At 47.8% G+C, this 16,105-nt stretch overlaps 7 protein-coding genes across 9 annotated transcripts; 4 read left to right on the plus strand and 3 right to left on the minus strand.

Annotated features, from left to right (window-relative positions):
* The first annotated feature begins 452 nt into the window (after positions 1–452).
* Positions 453–1,282, plus strand: FOXG_08694 (uncharacterized protein). Its single transcript, XM_018387717.1, has 2 exons — positions 453–803; positions 845–1,282. The coding sequence occupies exons 1-2, from the start codon at positions 464–466 to the stop codon at positions 1,195–1,197; spliced, it is 693 nt and encodes a 230-aa protein (XP_018245616.1). The 5' UTR covers positions 453–463; the 3' UTR covers positions 1,198–1,282.
* Positions 1,283–3,009: 1,727 nt separating this feature from the next.
* Positions 3,010–4,444, plus strand: FOXG_08695 (uncharacterized protein). The gene has a single exon (XM_018387718.1). It carries the CDS (start codon positions 3,181–3,183, stop codon positions 4,309–4,311), a length of 1,131 nt encoding a protein of 376 aa, XP_018245617.1. The 5' UTR covers positions 3,010–3,180; the 3' UTR covers positions 4,312–4,444.
* Positions 4,445–5,233: 789 nt separating this feature from the next.
* FOXG_08696 (uncharacterized protein) lies at positions 5,234–6,563 on the plus strand (the record flags this gene model as incomplete). Its single annotated transcript, XM_018387719.1, has 3 exons — positions 5,234–6,398; positions 6,450–6,511; positions 6,543–6,563. The coding sequence occupies 3 exons, from the start codon at positions 5,234–5,236 to the stop codon at positions 6,561–6,563; spliced, it is 1,248 nt and encodes a 415-aa protein (XP_018245618.1).
* A 625-nt stretch (positions 6,564–7,188) lies between these two features.
* Positions 7,189–9,026, plus strand: FOXG_08697 (catalase; the record flags this gene model as incomplete). The annotated part of the gene is made up of 3 exons (XM_018387720.1): positions 7,189–7,632; positions 7,680–7,773; positions 7,828–9,026. 3 exons carry the CDS (start codon positions 7,189–7,191, stop codon positions 9,024–9,026), a joined length of 1,737 nt encoding a protein of 578 aa, XP_018245619.1.
* A 121-nt stretch (positions 9,027–9,147) lies between these two features.
* Positions 9,148–9,495, minus strand: FOXG_08698 (uncharacterized protein; the record flags this gene model as incomplete). Its single annotated transcript, XM_018387721.1, has 1 exon — positions 9,148–9,495. One exon carries the CDS (start codon positions 9,493–9,495, stop codon positions 9,148–9,150), a length of 348 nt encoding a protein of 115 aa, XP_018245620.1.
* Positions 9,496–9,833: 338 nt separating this feature from the next.
* FOXG_08699 (branched-chain amino acid aminotransferase) lies at positions 9,834–10,829 on the minus strand (the record flags this gene model as incomplete). Its single annotated transcript, XM_018387722.1, has 1 exon — positions 9,834–10,829. One exon carries the CDS (start codon positions 10,827–10,829, stop codon positions 9,834–9,836), a length of 996 nt encoding a protein of 331 aa, XP_018245621.1.
* A 524-nt stretch (positions 10,830–11,353) lies between these two features.
* Positions 11,354–15,847, minus strand: FOXG_08700 (trehalose 6-phosphate synthase). 3 transcript variants are annotated; one of them, XM_018387724.1, is made up of 4 exons: positions 15,662–15,846; positions 14,655–15,247; positions 11,841–14,545; positions 11,382–11,786 (listed from the first exon to the last, which is right to left on the minus strand). In XM_018387724.1, the coding sequence occupies exons 2-4, from the start codon at positions 14,675–14,677 to the stop codon at positions 11,743–11,745; spliced, it is 2,772 nt and encodes a 923-aa protein (XP_018245623.1). In that variant the 5' UTR covers positions 14,678–15,247; positions 15,662–15,846; the 3' UTR covers positions 11,382–11,742. The 3 variants fall into 3 exon arrangements, with proteins under 3 accessions (XP_018245622.1, XP_018245623.1, XP_018245624.1); XM_018387725.1 differs by lacking the exon at positions 15,662–15,846 and adding an exon at positions 15,463–15,548 and having other exon boundaries at positions 11,383–11,786; XM_018387723.1 differs by having other exon boundaries at positions 11,354–11,786; positions 14,655–15,847.
* Between the last annotated feature and the right edge of the window lie 258 nt (positions 15,848–16,105).

The raw sequence follows: 16,105 nt of genomic DNA on the forward strand, positions 1-16,105 counted from the left end.
TGTCAGCTAGCAGTAAAAGAAGGAATTAGCTTTTCTAAGTCCTTCAAACTTATTTTGATTTAGAATACAATTATAAAAGATTATCTGAAATTATCTAAACTACACGGAAACTATACCGGCAATATTTTATGCTATATCAGGAGTATTATCTTGTCAGATAGCGTCATGAGCTCAGCCTTATGCAGGAGTGTGGCACAATCAAATATGCATTCTGCTATCCAAAGGAAGCATGGCTTATTAAATTGATAACGAAGACGTCACAACTACGATCCCCTGGTTCGTATCTCGATGAGAAATTGGCGGTTGTGGAGTTGGAGGTCAGTCATATCATCCTCCCACGATAAAGACTCTCTGTACCGAACCTGAAGCTATATCCTTAATCTACTCTTGAAGAGCAATACAGTCTCATATTGCATATCCAAATTTGTCTACCAATCTCCGATCCCTTCATTCGCTCAACATCATGGGCGGAGGTCCAATTAGTCCATCATCAAAACTTATCCCCGGCGCCCCTCTCACTCTTCGCCGCGCAACTATAGATGACTTGGACGACATAACCTGGATATGCGTAAATGGCTCCCCCGATGATCCAGGTACCGATTACAGATTCCCATACCGTGATAAATACCCAGAGGACTTCTGGAAGTGGACAAGAATCGAGCACGAGGAATTATTCGAACGACCTGATAAACTAGTCATCCTTGTAGTCACAGCACCTGTGCTTGATAATGGAGAAGTAGTCCATCAGCCTGTTTCTTACGGGGTATGGGACTTGAAAGTCACAAGCGATTTCATACCAGGAGGTGCGTATCGCCCTCCGTCTCAAACTCTCTAACAATCACAGACCACGGTATTAATGAGCGTCGCGACGTAAACAAAAAGCACATGGAAGCCTACGCCAAAGCCCTCCCAGCCGGCCTCAAAAAGTACTTCAAGCAATTCGGTTCAGAGCAAATTCCTTTATGGGAGGTCGTTACACATCCTGACTTTCGAAGGAGGGGAGCAGCTAGTATGATATGCGAATGGGGACAGAAAGAAGCAGATAAGGATGGGAAGAGTTTAAGTTTGTTGGCTACGCCTATGGGGAAGGGATTGTATTCTAGGTTGGGGTATCATGTTCTGGGGAGTGTTGTTGTGCAGGTTGTGGGGGAGGAGGAGAGGCTTGTTGTTGATGCTATGGTTAAACACAATAAGTGAGTTTGAGGGGGATACTGGCCAGGAATAGGGCTTGACATGGAATTTTAGTATGAGTGCCACATTAGGAATGTATGAAATTAGCCAAGTCCTCTGAATGACTTTTCAGCGCTTGTAACCAGTCGAGGGGGTGGTAGGCCCGAGACTCTGAATCAGGGGTCGATAACAAACTAATCGAAACAGCCTACTAAATTTATTCTAATCCGTCCAAGTGTTCTTGTCCTCTAGGATTAAGGTCTTCGGTCTTGTGCCATACCTTGCCTAGTTGTCGAGAACATACTTCTACCCAGCACAGATCCTCTCGGTCAAACAAAGGTCCATTCTTACCCAGCACACCGGCTCAATGCAACGTCGAACAAGATTAGCAAAAACATCACCTTCCAATACATGTGCTTCCTATTCCCTGAAACTCTTCCCCGGATCTGCATTGTGATCAACAACAGGAGCATCAGATCATGCACAATAGTGATACTACTAAAGAAAGTAAACTCACGACGAGTCATGCTCGAATAACATCACAAGAATCTGCTTGTATTCACATGTTGACATGTCAAACTCATGTTTGCTTTAACTATTTCCTACAGAGATCATCGACTCCGCATGTCGTGAGGGACCGAGCATGATGATCTTCGGCTCGTCCTCGCTCAGACCATTGCTAGTAAGCAATAGTGTCAGAACCGGTTCCTGGGAAGCGGACGACCGTTCCGATCGTGAGCTAAATGGAATGAAGCTGAAACGAAGAGCGGAATGTAGATCTTTTTTAAGAGGGCGGACGACGCTAGGGACAAGCCACGGATAACGGTAGACTAATAGGATGGAAGCATTCCCGGTAGACACTGTTTCCGGGATCGGACGCTGCAGGTGAGTGGTTTTTCGAAGTTCCCCTAAACAATGACTTTGTACTGTGGATTCATTGTCGTCGATCACGGTACCATAACGCCACAGAGGAATTGAACAATAAGAAAGGCGTTTTCGAGAAGCTATCTGCACATAATACCCAGGGCTTTGACTCATATTGCTTTTTCCTCTTCACACGTGAATTTTCTTCATGCACTCCATTTGACACGAGGCTGCACATCAATTTAGATGCTAAAATTACCTACAAGGTTTCTTCAAGCCATGTCGTGTAACAATCCTTGTAATGATCCTCGCAAAGGTCCCAACATACCGAGAGCTGAAGAAATCGCGGGGAAGTAGTATGAGGTTGAAGTGGCTGAATCAAGTGCTCTGTATAGCTTCCTGTTTGGCTGTAGTGATCAGCAGAGGATTCTTAGCTTGGCTCAGCGTTGAGGACTGATTTGATATGATATTATCAGATTTAGACAGAAGGATATAGAGGAGGGTTCAAGTCCTGGGAGTGGTAAGCGAGATATCCTTCACAAAGCCCAGATTCAGAGATTTGATGCCACCATAACTCCCAGTAACACCATCACCGCATTATCATACCGCTCAATAGAGTTCTTCCAGAAATCTCAACCAGATCATCAGGGATAAAACTCTCTCACCACTTGATCATCACAATGTCCTTCAGCACCAATAACCAAGCAGACGATGCAAGCCTCACACGGCATATTCCCCACTAACCCCAGAATCCACAATGATCTACAACAGTCCACTTAGCGCAAACTTTACCTCTCTCCCAATGCCATGGGATCAGCCCTGTCGAGTAATGAATTCGCACGAGATCAGCACGGGACCTGACTCGTCTTTTCGATTCCGATTCGTAAGAGTTTGCGATGAGGCCTAGGTTCTTACAGTAGTCTATACGGCACAGGCTCCGTGCTCAGACCGTTTTGTTCCCATTTATTACGTAGCGGTCAAAGAAGCTTGTAAGACTAATAAGCTGTAGGGTTTTAAAGACATGGGAAACTTGGATGATGCATGTTGAAAAGTCTTATTTGTCTCCTTTCTTATTCTATATCTCCCCATGTTTCCCTCTCAGAAGTAAATGGTCTACCATTCCTTTACGGAGAATAGCTCACAGCCATGGCCGACAACGGCTTTGGATCAGGCCTCGAAGGCATATCCCAGACCACAATAACCGTCGTTCTCGTCTTCCTCGCCATATCGCTCTACAACGTCATTGAGCTCAACTTCATCATCTTTGGGACCTTCAAGCGTCACTCCGGTCTCTACTTCTGGTCATTCCTCGTTTCAACTTGGGGAATCGCCGTGTACTGCTGTGGTTTCTTCATTAAATATTACGCCTCTTCAGCTCTGGGGTATCTCGCCTCGACGTTCATCTCAGTAGGATGGGTAGCCATGGTGTCGGGCCAGTCGCTCGTGCTTTGGTCAAGACTACATCTTGTTCTGAGGAATAGATTCAGGTTGAAGGCGGTGTTGTATATGATCATCATTAATGGCGTTCTTATGCATGGAGCTGTTATTCCTATGATCTACGGCTCTTTTTCACCAAATACAGATATGTGGAAACAGCCATACTCCATTATGGAGAAGATCCAAGTCACCGTCTTCTTCATACAAGAGATTATCATTTCATGCTTCTACATCTACGAAACAGTCAAGATGATGCGTCTGGAACGCACAATGGGCAACAAGCGTGGAAGTCGTCGTCTAATGAACCATCTCGTCTACGTCAACATCCTCATCATTCTTCTCGACATCACCATCCTAGGCCTTGAGTACGCCGATCAATACCAGTACCAAACATCATACAAAGCCTTTGTGTACAGCACAAAACTCAAGCTAGAATTCACTATTCTCAACCGTCTCGTTGAGATGACTACGGGCAACAAGGATGCTAGCTCTGGGCCACGGAGTCACACCGCTGGTACGACGACAGGAAACAAGACGAATATCGCTCTTGATACGTTCATCAGCAATACTGTTGACAAGCCCCCCGGTGATATATCGTATAGAGCTTATGTCATGGGTGGTGATGAACGACAGACTCCTCGACAAACACCTAGGGATGATGAAGTTGTCATGACTACAGAGGTCATCGTTCAACGGGAAGAGCGAGAAGATGATGGTATGAGTATGGGCGGAAAGTCATCCGCTGAATCTACGATTGGGACGTCAAAGGGGCATCACTATGAAAGTGAGGGATTATCGAAATCCTCGTCAGAATTACATCTAGCGACGCGAGGCTTTTAATCAGGACAAGGACGTCACGACTATTCAACGCAGTATTTTCTTCATATACACATTATCACATATACCCGGTGTTTAGAAACCACAACACTACATATTTTCTACAATAAATACATACACTCATCTTCAACACAACAATATATGACTGTTTTCATTCTCAAAGGGATGAGTAATGGCGGCAACGTTCATTCCAAGCCACTTACCCGCTGCCGGGATTCGGCGTTGGAAGTTTGCGTCAGCCAAACTCTGTTCAGTTAAGTTTTGTACTAAACCTCGTGTCATTTATTTCCGTGGAGAATTGCAAACATGGGAATTTGGAGTTTGGCGGTGTCATGACTCTGACTGCGACGTTGTAGCTTTGGCTAGTCGGGGAATTTTGTAGAGGTTGGTACGTGGATATGTAGTGTACTTTATTTTAGAAGGTGGCTAACTTTATTATTACTACTATGCTCAGGGTTCAGGTACATAAGTGTTAGAGAAGGCAGCTGGTGGAGTTAATGAAGAACTCAGATGGTGAAGAGCATCTGATGGTTTCTGGCTCAGTAGATGCTCAGATTGAAGCCATTGTTTCGCGCTTGTTCAGTACAATCGAGGCTATGATTACCTTGTTCGTCTTGAGTAGAATGGTATCCTGCCTGACGGAACATATTCGTGGGGACATTTCTTTGTCTGGCTTGAGGCTCTCATTGTTCAGTCTGAACAGTGAGCTTCACACAACAGCACAACATGCAAGTGAACTCAGTGACCGTTCATGGAAGCATTGTCCCACACAATATCAAAATTGAGCAATACACGAGCATCAAAGAAGCAGCGTCTCTCATAAATATGTATTTAAAACTCAAAGTGCATCTCTCAATCTCATTCATCACCATCCTCACCACCACAGCGCCATTCAGATATTTCCCCCCAATATCTGATAGCAAACATGACTTCCTACCAAAACATCACCTTCGGAGTCGAGCTGGAACTCATGACCCCCTTACCCGACTCCTACCGCATGTGGCGCTTCATCTCCCCCTCAGCAGCATCCCGTTTCAACATGGCAGACCTCCTCGCAAAGCGAACCTCTCTCCCCATCGCAGCGCAATGCTGTCATCCTCCAGATGACAGATGCACTATTTGCGCTACGGTCCCCAAGGACAACCAATTCAGCGGTGACTGCGTACTGCAATTCCCAGAGATACTGTCTTGTGGAGAAATCGTCTCGGAGCGTTGTTTTATATTCAAGACTGAGTTTCTTGAACTCGCTCATCCGTTGAGTAAAGAGCGAATGTGGGATGGTGTGGAGATAACGACTCCTGTTTTTCACTCTGGTGAGTTGGACTCTGGACTTGCTACTATGAACACTGCTCTAACGAACCTTAGACAGCTGGATCTTCAAATCTCTGCTGATGATTCATGCGGGATGCATGTCCACATTGGTGTTGAAACAGGCATGACCATTCTTCTCGCCCAAAAGATCGCCACCCTCGTTATCCTTCTCGAGAACACTCTCCTTCTCCGTCTCGTCGCGCCTCCACGCTGGAAAAGTGGTTTCTCAATGCCAATCTGCGAAAACTCATCTTTGGCAATGGACATGGACCTTCACAAGTCCCTCGAAGACCCTACCACACTCAATCAGCATGTTCCTTGTATGGATGCTATGAAACCAGGCAAGTGGAACAACTGGTATCCCCAGCACATTTACAAGATGCTCTACGGCGTATGGGGCAGCACTATCCTCGCTGATCTCAGTCTGCGCCTCAAAAAAGCACGTGTTCATCGGTGCGGCTTCGCAATGTCTTTGCGAGATCACAATGTAAGTGTTTCAGACCGTGGAGAGAATCTTGAAGGGTCTCCTACGACTGTGGAGTTTAGATACTCGCAGATGACGTTCGATCACGAGCTTTTGAGGAACTGGACCGAGATTCTGGCGAGGATTGTTGTCATTGCACAGGCCGATGCGGAGGAGTTTAAGAGCTGCGTTGGGAAGATTATCAGCATCAATGGGAGGGATGATAAGGATGTTTGGAAGGGTTTGATGATGGATGTTCTTGGGCTGGGACATCGTGTTCCGCAGTGGGAGGAGCAGTTGAAGCGTTTTGAGAAGGGTGAGTATGTTTCTCATCTTGATGAACAACTTCTACTTAAGTCTCTTTGAGTGCTAACCTGCAGCGTGAGCCGGGTTTGTCTTTTACAGCTGGCTGTTGATTTGGGAGTTCAGGTAAGTCAAAGGTAAGACAACTAACAAACAGGTGGTGGTTTACGGAATTTAAGAATATGGGTAAGAGAAAATTAATAATAGAAATGCAATTCTTTCGCATATTTACAATTGACATCGTCAATTGAAATAAAATGAAGTCTCATCAAGGGGTACAGGGTACGTTGACGACATCACGATCTTAGAATGTAACCCACCCACGAGCCTAAGATCTCAGATCTAGCTTGGCAAATGCTTGACAGATAAAATATCCATAAAAACATCTTCAACAAATCCTTCGACCCAATTTTCTCATGATATTCCCTATCTCCCTATAAACCCTCACTTATCACTGTCCACATCCCGAGATGTCAGTATAAATCGTCCATGGTTGACGTGGCTGTCATGATGTCATGTCTCAAAGCAGGGCATCATGAACATCCAGATAAGCCAATCATCGTGATTTGAATGGTAATCGACAATTTTCGATCCCTTGATACTCAAGCCTTGTTCACCGCGTCATAGACAGAATTTACCAATTACGAAGACCGGATCTCGATGGGAGGCTGGATGGATGACAGGATGAACTATCCGGGGAAATGTGGCTTGTATATAAAAGTGACCTCCATCATGAACTACCACAGTGAAGCCCTATGACTTCGTCACCTTGAAGATATAGAAGTTCACGATAATCAGTCAAAATGGCGCCTTCAGCAACAGACACCTCCTTCGCAGCCCACGTAGCAAGCCAATTCCAATCCTACGAAACAGACCGTCAAGCCTCATCCAAAGAAACCCTCTACACCACCTCCAACGGCGTCCCCATCGCCCATCCATATGAAACCCAACGAGCCGGTGAAAACGGGCCCCTTCTCCTACAAGACTTCCACCTGATCGATCTCCTCTCACACTTTGACCGCGAGCGTATTCCCGAGCGTGTTGTTCACGCAAAGGGAAGTGGTGCGCATGGTTATTTTGAGTGTACGGACCCGCTGGATGATTTGTGCCTGGCGGATATCCTGTCGGAGAAGGGGAAGAGATGTTCTGTTAGTATGAGGTTTTCGACGGTGGGTGGTGAGTCGGGATCGCATGATATGGCGAGAGATCCGAGGGGGTTTTCGGTTAAGATGAGGACTGATGAGGGTGTAAGTGAATTCGTCATACAGTTGTGGTGAGATGCTGATTTGTGCAGAATTGGGATATGGTCTTCAACAACACGCCTGTCTTCTTTTTGAGAGACCCGGCCAAGTTCCCTCACTTCATCCACACCCAGAAGCGAGACCCAAGTAAGTTTATTTATAATTTAATTAATGGGTATGATTATGGAGCTAACAAATAAGGCACTCATCTCACTCATGCCGACGATTCATTCATGTTCTGGGACTACCTCTCCCAGAACCCCGAATCAATCCACCAAGTCATGATCCTAATGGGTGACAGGGGGATTCCGAAGAATTACAGACAAATGCATGGTTATAGCGGTCACACCTTCAAGCTTATCAACAAGGCTGGCGAGTGGGTTTACTGTCAAATTCACCTCAAGTCGATGCAGGGTGTCGACTTTGTCACCCAGGAAGAGTCAGCTGACTACTCCCCTGATCACTCGCAAAAGGATTTGTATGAAGCTATCCAGAATGGAGATTATCCTAAATGGACTCTTGAAGTTCAGACTATGACTGCCAAGGAAGCTGAGGAGTTGTGGGAGAAGCAAAAGATCAACGTCTTTGACCTCACGCATGTCTGGCCTCAGAAGCAATTCCCTCGCCGCAAGGTCGGAGAGTTCACACTCAACGAGAACGCAATCAACTACTTTGCGGAAGTTGAGCAGATTGCTTTCAATCCTTCTCATCTTCCTCCCGGTGTCGAGCCATCGGCCGATCCCGTTCTTCAATCCCGGTTGTTCTCTTATCCGGATACCCATCGCCATCGTCTCGGTGTAAATTACCAGCAATTGCCTGTCAACGCAACACGCACAGGGTATCAATTCGGTAACTTCCAGCGTGACGGCCAAATGACATTCTATAACCAGGGTGCACGACCGAATTATCTTTCCTCCATTGATCCTATCAAATTCCGCTCCCGCGCTGTGGATCTAGATAAGACTCATGGACATTTCACTGGGGAAGCTATCACATTCCTCACCGAAATCCGACCAGAGGACTTCAACGCCCCTCGCGCACTTTGGCGAAACGTATTTGATGAGCCTGCGAGAGAGAGGTTCATCAACAATGTGACCGGCAAGATGAAGCTGTGTAAGCAGGAGGAGCCGTTGAAGCGACAGATTGCCATCTTCCGTGAAGTTGATCCTGAGATTGCGGAGAGATTGGAGAAGTCAACCGGTATCAAAGGATACGATGGAATTTCTAACATGGCATTTAATGGCACGCACAATGGTATGGCTTCTGATGGGAAGAACAAGCTTGCGAATGGAATTGTGGACAAGAATAAAAGTCCTGCTGCACGCCAAGGTGCTCCTGGTTCTGGGGCCCATGGCAGTTTGGTGACAAACGGAAAGTCGAACGGTGTAAATGGACATTAAATAGTTTTCAATAACGTCAGTAACATCCTCCCTCAACAAATCTCATCCCAAATCCATCTTCCGTGCCCTCCGTATCCTCCTCCGTCTTCCGCTCCGAACCTCCTCCGTGTGGGGCCGTCTTCTACTTCCCCTCCTCCTTCCCCTCCGCCCTAGGAGCCTGCCAACTACAGCTCGGCGGCGCACACGTCTCAGCACACTTGACACACGCCAGTTCACTCTTCCTGAAGCTCCCCTTGATGATCCTCTTGTCGTCAAACGCATATCTCGGACAGTGCATCGTGGGGCCCGCGTTCCGCCCAAACAGCCGTCGCTGGTAGTCGCACGCCGAACCCAGGTCGTCCACCGCGTAGAACATGTCGATGTAGTGGAAGGCCTCGCCGCCGATGATGGCGCGGCCGCGGGTCATTTGGGGGCACTCGGGGCCTTTGGCGCAGCAGCATACCATGCGTTGGAAGGAGTATGTGCACATTCTGTTCTGTATCAACAGTGAGGAGATTTGTCGGAGTGGAGTGGTTTTGGTAGAGAGGGATTAAGGGGGAGATTCACGGCTTGTATTTCAAGGTTGGATGGTTTTATATATGAGAATTGCCGGGCCCGTTACACCTCCTCCGGCTCCGCAAACCCCAAAGGGTGGTCTGTTTGTCCAACCTCCGTTGTACCATGCGGCGAGCCGTAACCAGCGACGGGGGTCGCGGGACAAAGTGCAAACACGGTCCTTGGGAACTCGAGATAGACGAGACGAGTCAGTATCGCGAGTGCGACTAACACGGTAACCATTTCCTCTCATTCATATTCTTCATAGATAAGTTAATCCATCTGATCAACGGTTGTAGCATCACCGTTTCGTCCCCCAGGCGCACCGGCAATCTCCTTATCCTTCTCACCAACAGGATATCTCCACCCAAAAGAATCATCAGCCCGTCCAAGCTGGATATCCTTCAGATGCGTGAGCAACTTCTCAAACAGCGGCCCAGGCTCTTCACTCCCGTCCTTGATATACGTAACAACATCCTCCCCTCCACCAACACGTCGCGTAATACTCCTAATCGGCACCAGCGCCGCCGCAGTACCCGCCGCGAAAACCTCTGTAAACTCCTTGAGCTCCTCATACTTGATCGCCCTCTTCTCCACGGTCCATCCGTAGCTGCGCGCTAGCTCCTGGATGCTATCGCTCGTGACACTCTCGATAACGCACTTGGAGTCCGGTACCGCGAGGGTGACTTGTCCCCCGTTGTCCTTGACACCGATGAAGCCGCTCGTGCTGAACTCGTCAATCTCTTCGTGGCGCACACTGTCCAGGTGCAGCGTGATACCGTAGCCCTCGTCACGCGCCTTATCGCTCCATCGCAGCACAGGAGCGTAGTTGCCACCAACCTTTGCATTACCCGTGCCATTCGGCGCCGCACGATCAAAGTCCTCAAGAATAAGTGCTTTAACAGGATGAGCGCCGTGGTAAACACCCGTAGGAATGACAAACACCGCAAAGATATACTCATCTGGCGGTGAAAGACCCAGCTGAGCGCTCGATCCATACAACTGTGGTCGAATATACAGCGCAGCGCCAGTGTCGTGAGGAGGAACATATTCGGCGTTTAAAGCGACAGCAGCACGAACGGCATCGAGGAACAGCTCCTCGGGGACATGGGGCATTGACACGACTTCCGCAGAGTGTTGAAGACGTTTTGCGTTGCGGTTGGGTCGGAAGATGGTGATTGCTTCGTCGTTGGGAGTTCGGAAGGCCTTGAGACCTTCGTAGGCTTGTTGGCCGTAGTTGAGAGCTGGCGCCATGCCGTGAATGCGCATGAAGGGGTCGGCGACGAAGTGAAGAGGGGTCCATTTTCCTGTGCTTCGACTGTATGTTGATTCAATATGACCATTGACTGCAATTGTCAATACAATAGCTTCAAGGCTAGTCAATTGAGTAGGGAGCTAACCTTCGCGGACCTTGAAGCCCACGTTGGACCAGTCAATGGTATTAACAGGAGGAGGAGGAAAAGCAGTCATGATTGCGATACAAAGAAGCACTACAGCCAAAAAAAAGTCAACGTCCAATTCAGCCTCTTTTATAACCTCAAGCCACTTACATTTATAAGCTCTCAGTAAGTCGTAGTAAGAACGAGAAGATGCTTTGGCAATCCCGCTGACTCCCAATAAGAATTATTTGGGCCGATGTCGCAAGGCGCGGGGTGCTCTGCGGCAGTTTATTTTTGGCTGTTTTCAGGGCGCATAATTCGCTGCTGAGCAGCTGGATTTCACCAGTGTGATGTCATGCGTGGGCGGGAAAACGGTTGGAACGGGAATTAACGTTTTGTTGAGAGTCAAGGGATGTCGGAAACGGCGGGAGGCGTATAGCAATTGGGATGGATGAAGTTATATCCTTCTATTCATTTTCTATATCTTCTGTATGATAGCAGACTCGCTTTAATCCGTCCAGATGAAACATGCAAAGAAATACGAATGAGAGTAGAGTGTGTAAGAAACCATTTACTCGCGAGAGTCCCTAGTAATGAAACCATTCCTCATTGTAGCCCATACCCATCATAACGACTCTAACGAAACAACTATAAAAAGAAAAACATCATATAGAACTACTCTTTTGGTGTCGCCGAGTTACTGGACGTGACGATCGTTTTAATTCCCCTGCGCCCGCTGACCCAACGCCAACGGCACAAAGACAAATGCAATAACACGCAATAATTCCACAATAAGCCTGTAGTCAGGAGTCAAGAGAAGCGAGACGCTGGAGACAAGAGAGGACGCCTGAAAAAAGTTAGTATACTGCTCAACATGGATCTGTCGGAAAGAGAAACGTACCACTGACACCCTGCGTAAGGGTGGCTGTTGCTTCGGTGTTGCGGTTACCAAGACTGACGGTGACGACGTTCTGTACTGATCCGTCGTCTTGAAGTCTGTTTGCCCACTTAAAGACCTTCTCATCCTCTCGTCCATCGCCGATGACCATCAAAAAGTCAACGGGTGTCTTGTGCTCTTGCGTAGAGCTCATCTCCGTCTTCAGAGTCTCAAACACCTGCCTGGCAGCGGTTCGCTTAGTCCAATCTATAGGCTCAACAGCGATGCACCCGTCCAGGGCAATAGCATGGACGCGCTGAGACTCGCAGGCATCATTGACGTGACTGGCGCAATCTGAAGCCTGTCGTGAAGCGGACTCATAGTCCTCCGCGCTCTTGTAGTGGAAAATCAGACTGCAGCGACGCTCCTCAATCTCAGCACCAGGGGTTCGCTCGAGGTAGTATGTCATGATAGGCCGCACTGACTCCTTCCAATCCTTGACGTGTTCGAGATCAGCCATCTCAGTCCACGAATCGCTGCCATGGACCTTGAGAAAGCATCCATTCTCAGCAATCAGGCCCAGGTTGGGAACTCGGCGAAAGACTCTATCAAGCTCCTCAGGTCGTCGGCCAGACATGACGTAGACAGTGTTGCGCTCGTCAAGGAGCAGGTCGTTCAATACATCGAGTGTTCGCTGGGGGCTGATGGGAATGATCTGGTTGACAGGGCCCCAAGCTACCAAGGTACCCTCATAGTCAATGATAAAAAGTCGACGCTCCGCCTTCAGGTATTTGTTAGATAGGGCGGGAATCGACAATCGAGGAACCGATGTCTGATCGCGCTTGTGCTGCTCCTCATACACAATATCCAGGCGACCAAGAAACTCGGTGAACCAATGAGAGCCGGTGTGGCCGTTGACACGTTTGTATAGATTCTCCCATCTTCTATCCTTCTCTTCCTCGCCCATTTCCAAAGCTTGCTTGATAGCATCGGCGCACTGTCGGTAATCCCAAGGGTTCACAGCAAGTTCATTCTTGGCGAAGAGGGAAGAAGTTCCGGTGAATTCGGAGAGAATCAGAGAACCGTGCTTCTTCTCCGGCAAAAGCTTTCCATCTTGGCAGAAAAGATACTCGTGGGATGTCAAGTTCATACCCTCACGTTGGCTGGTAATCATGAGCGCATCGGCAATGGTCAACAGAGCAAGGTACTGAGCATAGTCAATATCTTGCTTGAGGTATACCACAGGCTGATACGCCAGGTTGGCCCACGATGAGTTGACTCTGGTCACAATGTCGCTAACGGTGGCCTCGAGATCACTCTTTTCGTTGGATGAAAGGGCAACTTGGATGAGAACAGCGTTCTCGCGCCACTGAGGATTCTTGTTAAGGAAGAGTTCGTAAGAAAGAAGCTTCTGACGAACACCACGGACGTGATCAAGCTTGTCACGAGCAACAATGAGCTTCTTGCCCTTGTATCGCTCCTGCAGAACCTGTAGCCACTTTGCAACATCTGGGGCATCAAGATGCTCACGAAGGCTGACAGGATCGATACCAATGGCAAGGTGAATGACATCGACAAATCGATCTTCAAGCTGAAGACCATCCGGTGTAGCCTCGGCACTCAAGATACGACTGCAAGTCTGGAGGAAATGACGTCCGTACTCGTGAATTTGGAAGCCAACAAGGTTGGCACCGAGCATACCCTCTAGAAGCTCTTTCCTGACAGCCAAGCATCTGAAGACCTCAGAAGAAGGGAAAGCGACGTGTAAGAAGAAGCCAATCTTGGCCTCAGGGAGCTTCTTGCGGACCATTCCAGGAACAAGAAGCAGATGGTAATCGTGGATCCAGATGACATCACCTCGCTTCCAGTTCTTGACAATCTGGTCGGCAAAGGCCTGGTTAACGTTGACGTAGTACTTCCACGAGTGGTCCTCGTAAGCTTTGCTCTTGGGGTTGTCGGGGATCTGGTAATGGAAGACAGGCCACAGGATGTGCTTGCAGAAATGAGCATAGTGACCATCAAAATCCTTATCAGAACAAAAGACAGTCAACATGTTATGTTCGTTCGCTAGAACAGCCTCAATGTCCTCTTTCTGCTGTGTGCCTTCAAGGGCATCAGTGGGCATACCAAGAGTGCCCACCCAGGTAATATCGTCAATCTTGCCATCGCGAGCAGCGGCATCAGCAGCATTGCGAAGACCACCATTGCCTTGGTCGGCATTAACAACCATCCAGCCGGCTGAGGCAAAGACTCGATCGTGGCTGTCGCTTCTAACTAGAGATCTCGGTTGAAGAACTCCCTGACGACCAAGTTCACGGGCCTTTTGCATTGTTCGATTGTTTTCGGAGAGCGAAGCGGAGGGAGGAGGAGAGCTGGCGCGAGACTTGGGCTGGTTGGCTCGGCTGCCCCAGGTCTTTGCATGCTCAATGCTGGAGCTAGCGCCATGAGGAAATTGTATTCTGAATCCATCTTCGTTCGCGAACAAATTGGAATCAGTCTCTTCGGTCGGTGTATGAGGAGGCGTTATATCCTCTTTCTGGAAAAGACTCGGTTGGCGAGCTAGTGGCGCAGGTCGACCACCGGTTGGAGCAGCAGGTTTGGGCTTGGGAGGAAGAGTAGCAGCTTTTGTAGGCTTGGGGTTTGAGGATCCGGACAATGAAGCTCGAGTTGGATCGGCGCCGAGAGGAGGTGTACCGGGGAGGGTGAAGTGAATTGTCTTGGGGAGGAAGCTATCGTCATGTTAGTGCTCGTCATTTTTCGCCAAGGTTTGGTGGGCTTTTAACGATGGAGGGGCTAGAGCGGGGAAGCAACAAAAAATCATCGAGGGAGGCAACATACAGAGAACACACAAAGACCGTCATTTTGGCTGAAGTTTTGTGTGAGAACTGCTCAAGAAGCTAATTTGTTGGTGTAGAGTTCTTGTCCTTTCTAGTTCGAGTCTTGGTTGATGTGAAAGGTTAACGAGAATCAAGCTGGTTGAGATACTATTGAATTCTCTCGTATGACGACTTCATGTGGATGTAGAACTGGAAATACGAGTGGCAGAGGAGTCGAGTTTTGTTGAGGGATGTAGCTTGTCACAGGCAAAACGCCTCTTTGTCGCAGATGCGCTCAGCTGTAAGATCGAGCCGAAAGTGGCGAATGGCACCGCAAATGGTTGAATGCGCACGGCAGAAAGAAGGGAATCTGCAATGTTGATAAATGAAACCAAAAAGACCAAATGTAATTTGGACAAGAAAATCTCCGATATGGCCGCTGTTGCTCCGTGTCGTGAGATTCGTCAGGTGGTTATACTGTTGCACGGTTGATCAAGCTTGGATAGCTCCGAGATCGTTGCTTAAACAGCTCCTTTTTTTTTTTCTGTTGCCGGGGGTTGATCGACAATTAATAAAGGAATTTGTTTGAGAGGTATTTTCCAGTAAAGGATCAACCTATAAAGTAGCCCTGTCAGTTTCGAAATGGTCTGGACTGGAGTGCGGTTGTCTGGATGAATTGGATGGGTGTATAGCAGACAGGGAATGTGAGGAAATGCAGCCAGTAAAGTAGAGCGCTCACTCTGACGTAATGATTGCTCTACAACCTTTAGGCTGCTGGAATGGGTATTGACAAGGGCAGTTTTTAAGCCTCAAGCGAGAACCGTTGGTACCTGATAAATAAAAGAAAATCGTCTGCTCAAGTGGAGAATTATAGTATGAGCACCATATGAACAGAGAAGCGGACAATTTTTTGGACTGTGATGAAGGGCCGATTCAAAGTGTGCTATGATAGAATACTGCAGTTGACAGAAACAAGAAAGGAGACTCAAAAGAGGCGGTTCAACAAAAAATAGGAAACATCCAACGCACAGAAAGAAATCAATTGTGACGTAGTTTGTGAGAAAAGCAATCGGGATCAGTTGTTGAGGATCTTGAGACAGGAGAGTTTGGTCCGTGATCCACGAAGAACCAAGTTCAGGTCAGGTTTAAAAGTTGATAGCTTGGAACCAGGTGGAATATTCATGTCCAATTGAGGAGGGGTGTGGTGTAAGACAGCCAAACCAAGAGGGGCATCAATCGGTATAAAAACCTGGTCTTTTCTTTTCTTTCTATGTAGTTAGCACCTAATCTGAAGCTTTTCCTCTCTGAGCTTTTGATTCTTTCTCGTGATGAGACAAAAAAACAACGCCAGTAACGAAACAAGTCAAGATAAATCGGAGCGTGGACCGATGAACAAAGAAAGACAACGTGTGTGGAGTTTTCAGGCCCCACGATAGCCTGTCATTGTTTGTTTAGGCGGAGCTTTACAGAGCG

The sequence above is a fragment of the Fusarium oxysporum genome, chromosome 2, assembly GCF_000149955.1.
Source record: "Fusarium oxysporum f. sp. lycopersici 4287 chromosome 2, whole genome shotgun sequence".
NCBI classification, from domain to species: domain Eukaryota; kingdom Fungi; phylum Ascomycota; class Sordariomycetes; order Hypocreales; family Nectriaceae; genus Fusarium; species Fusarium oxysporum.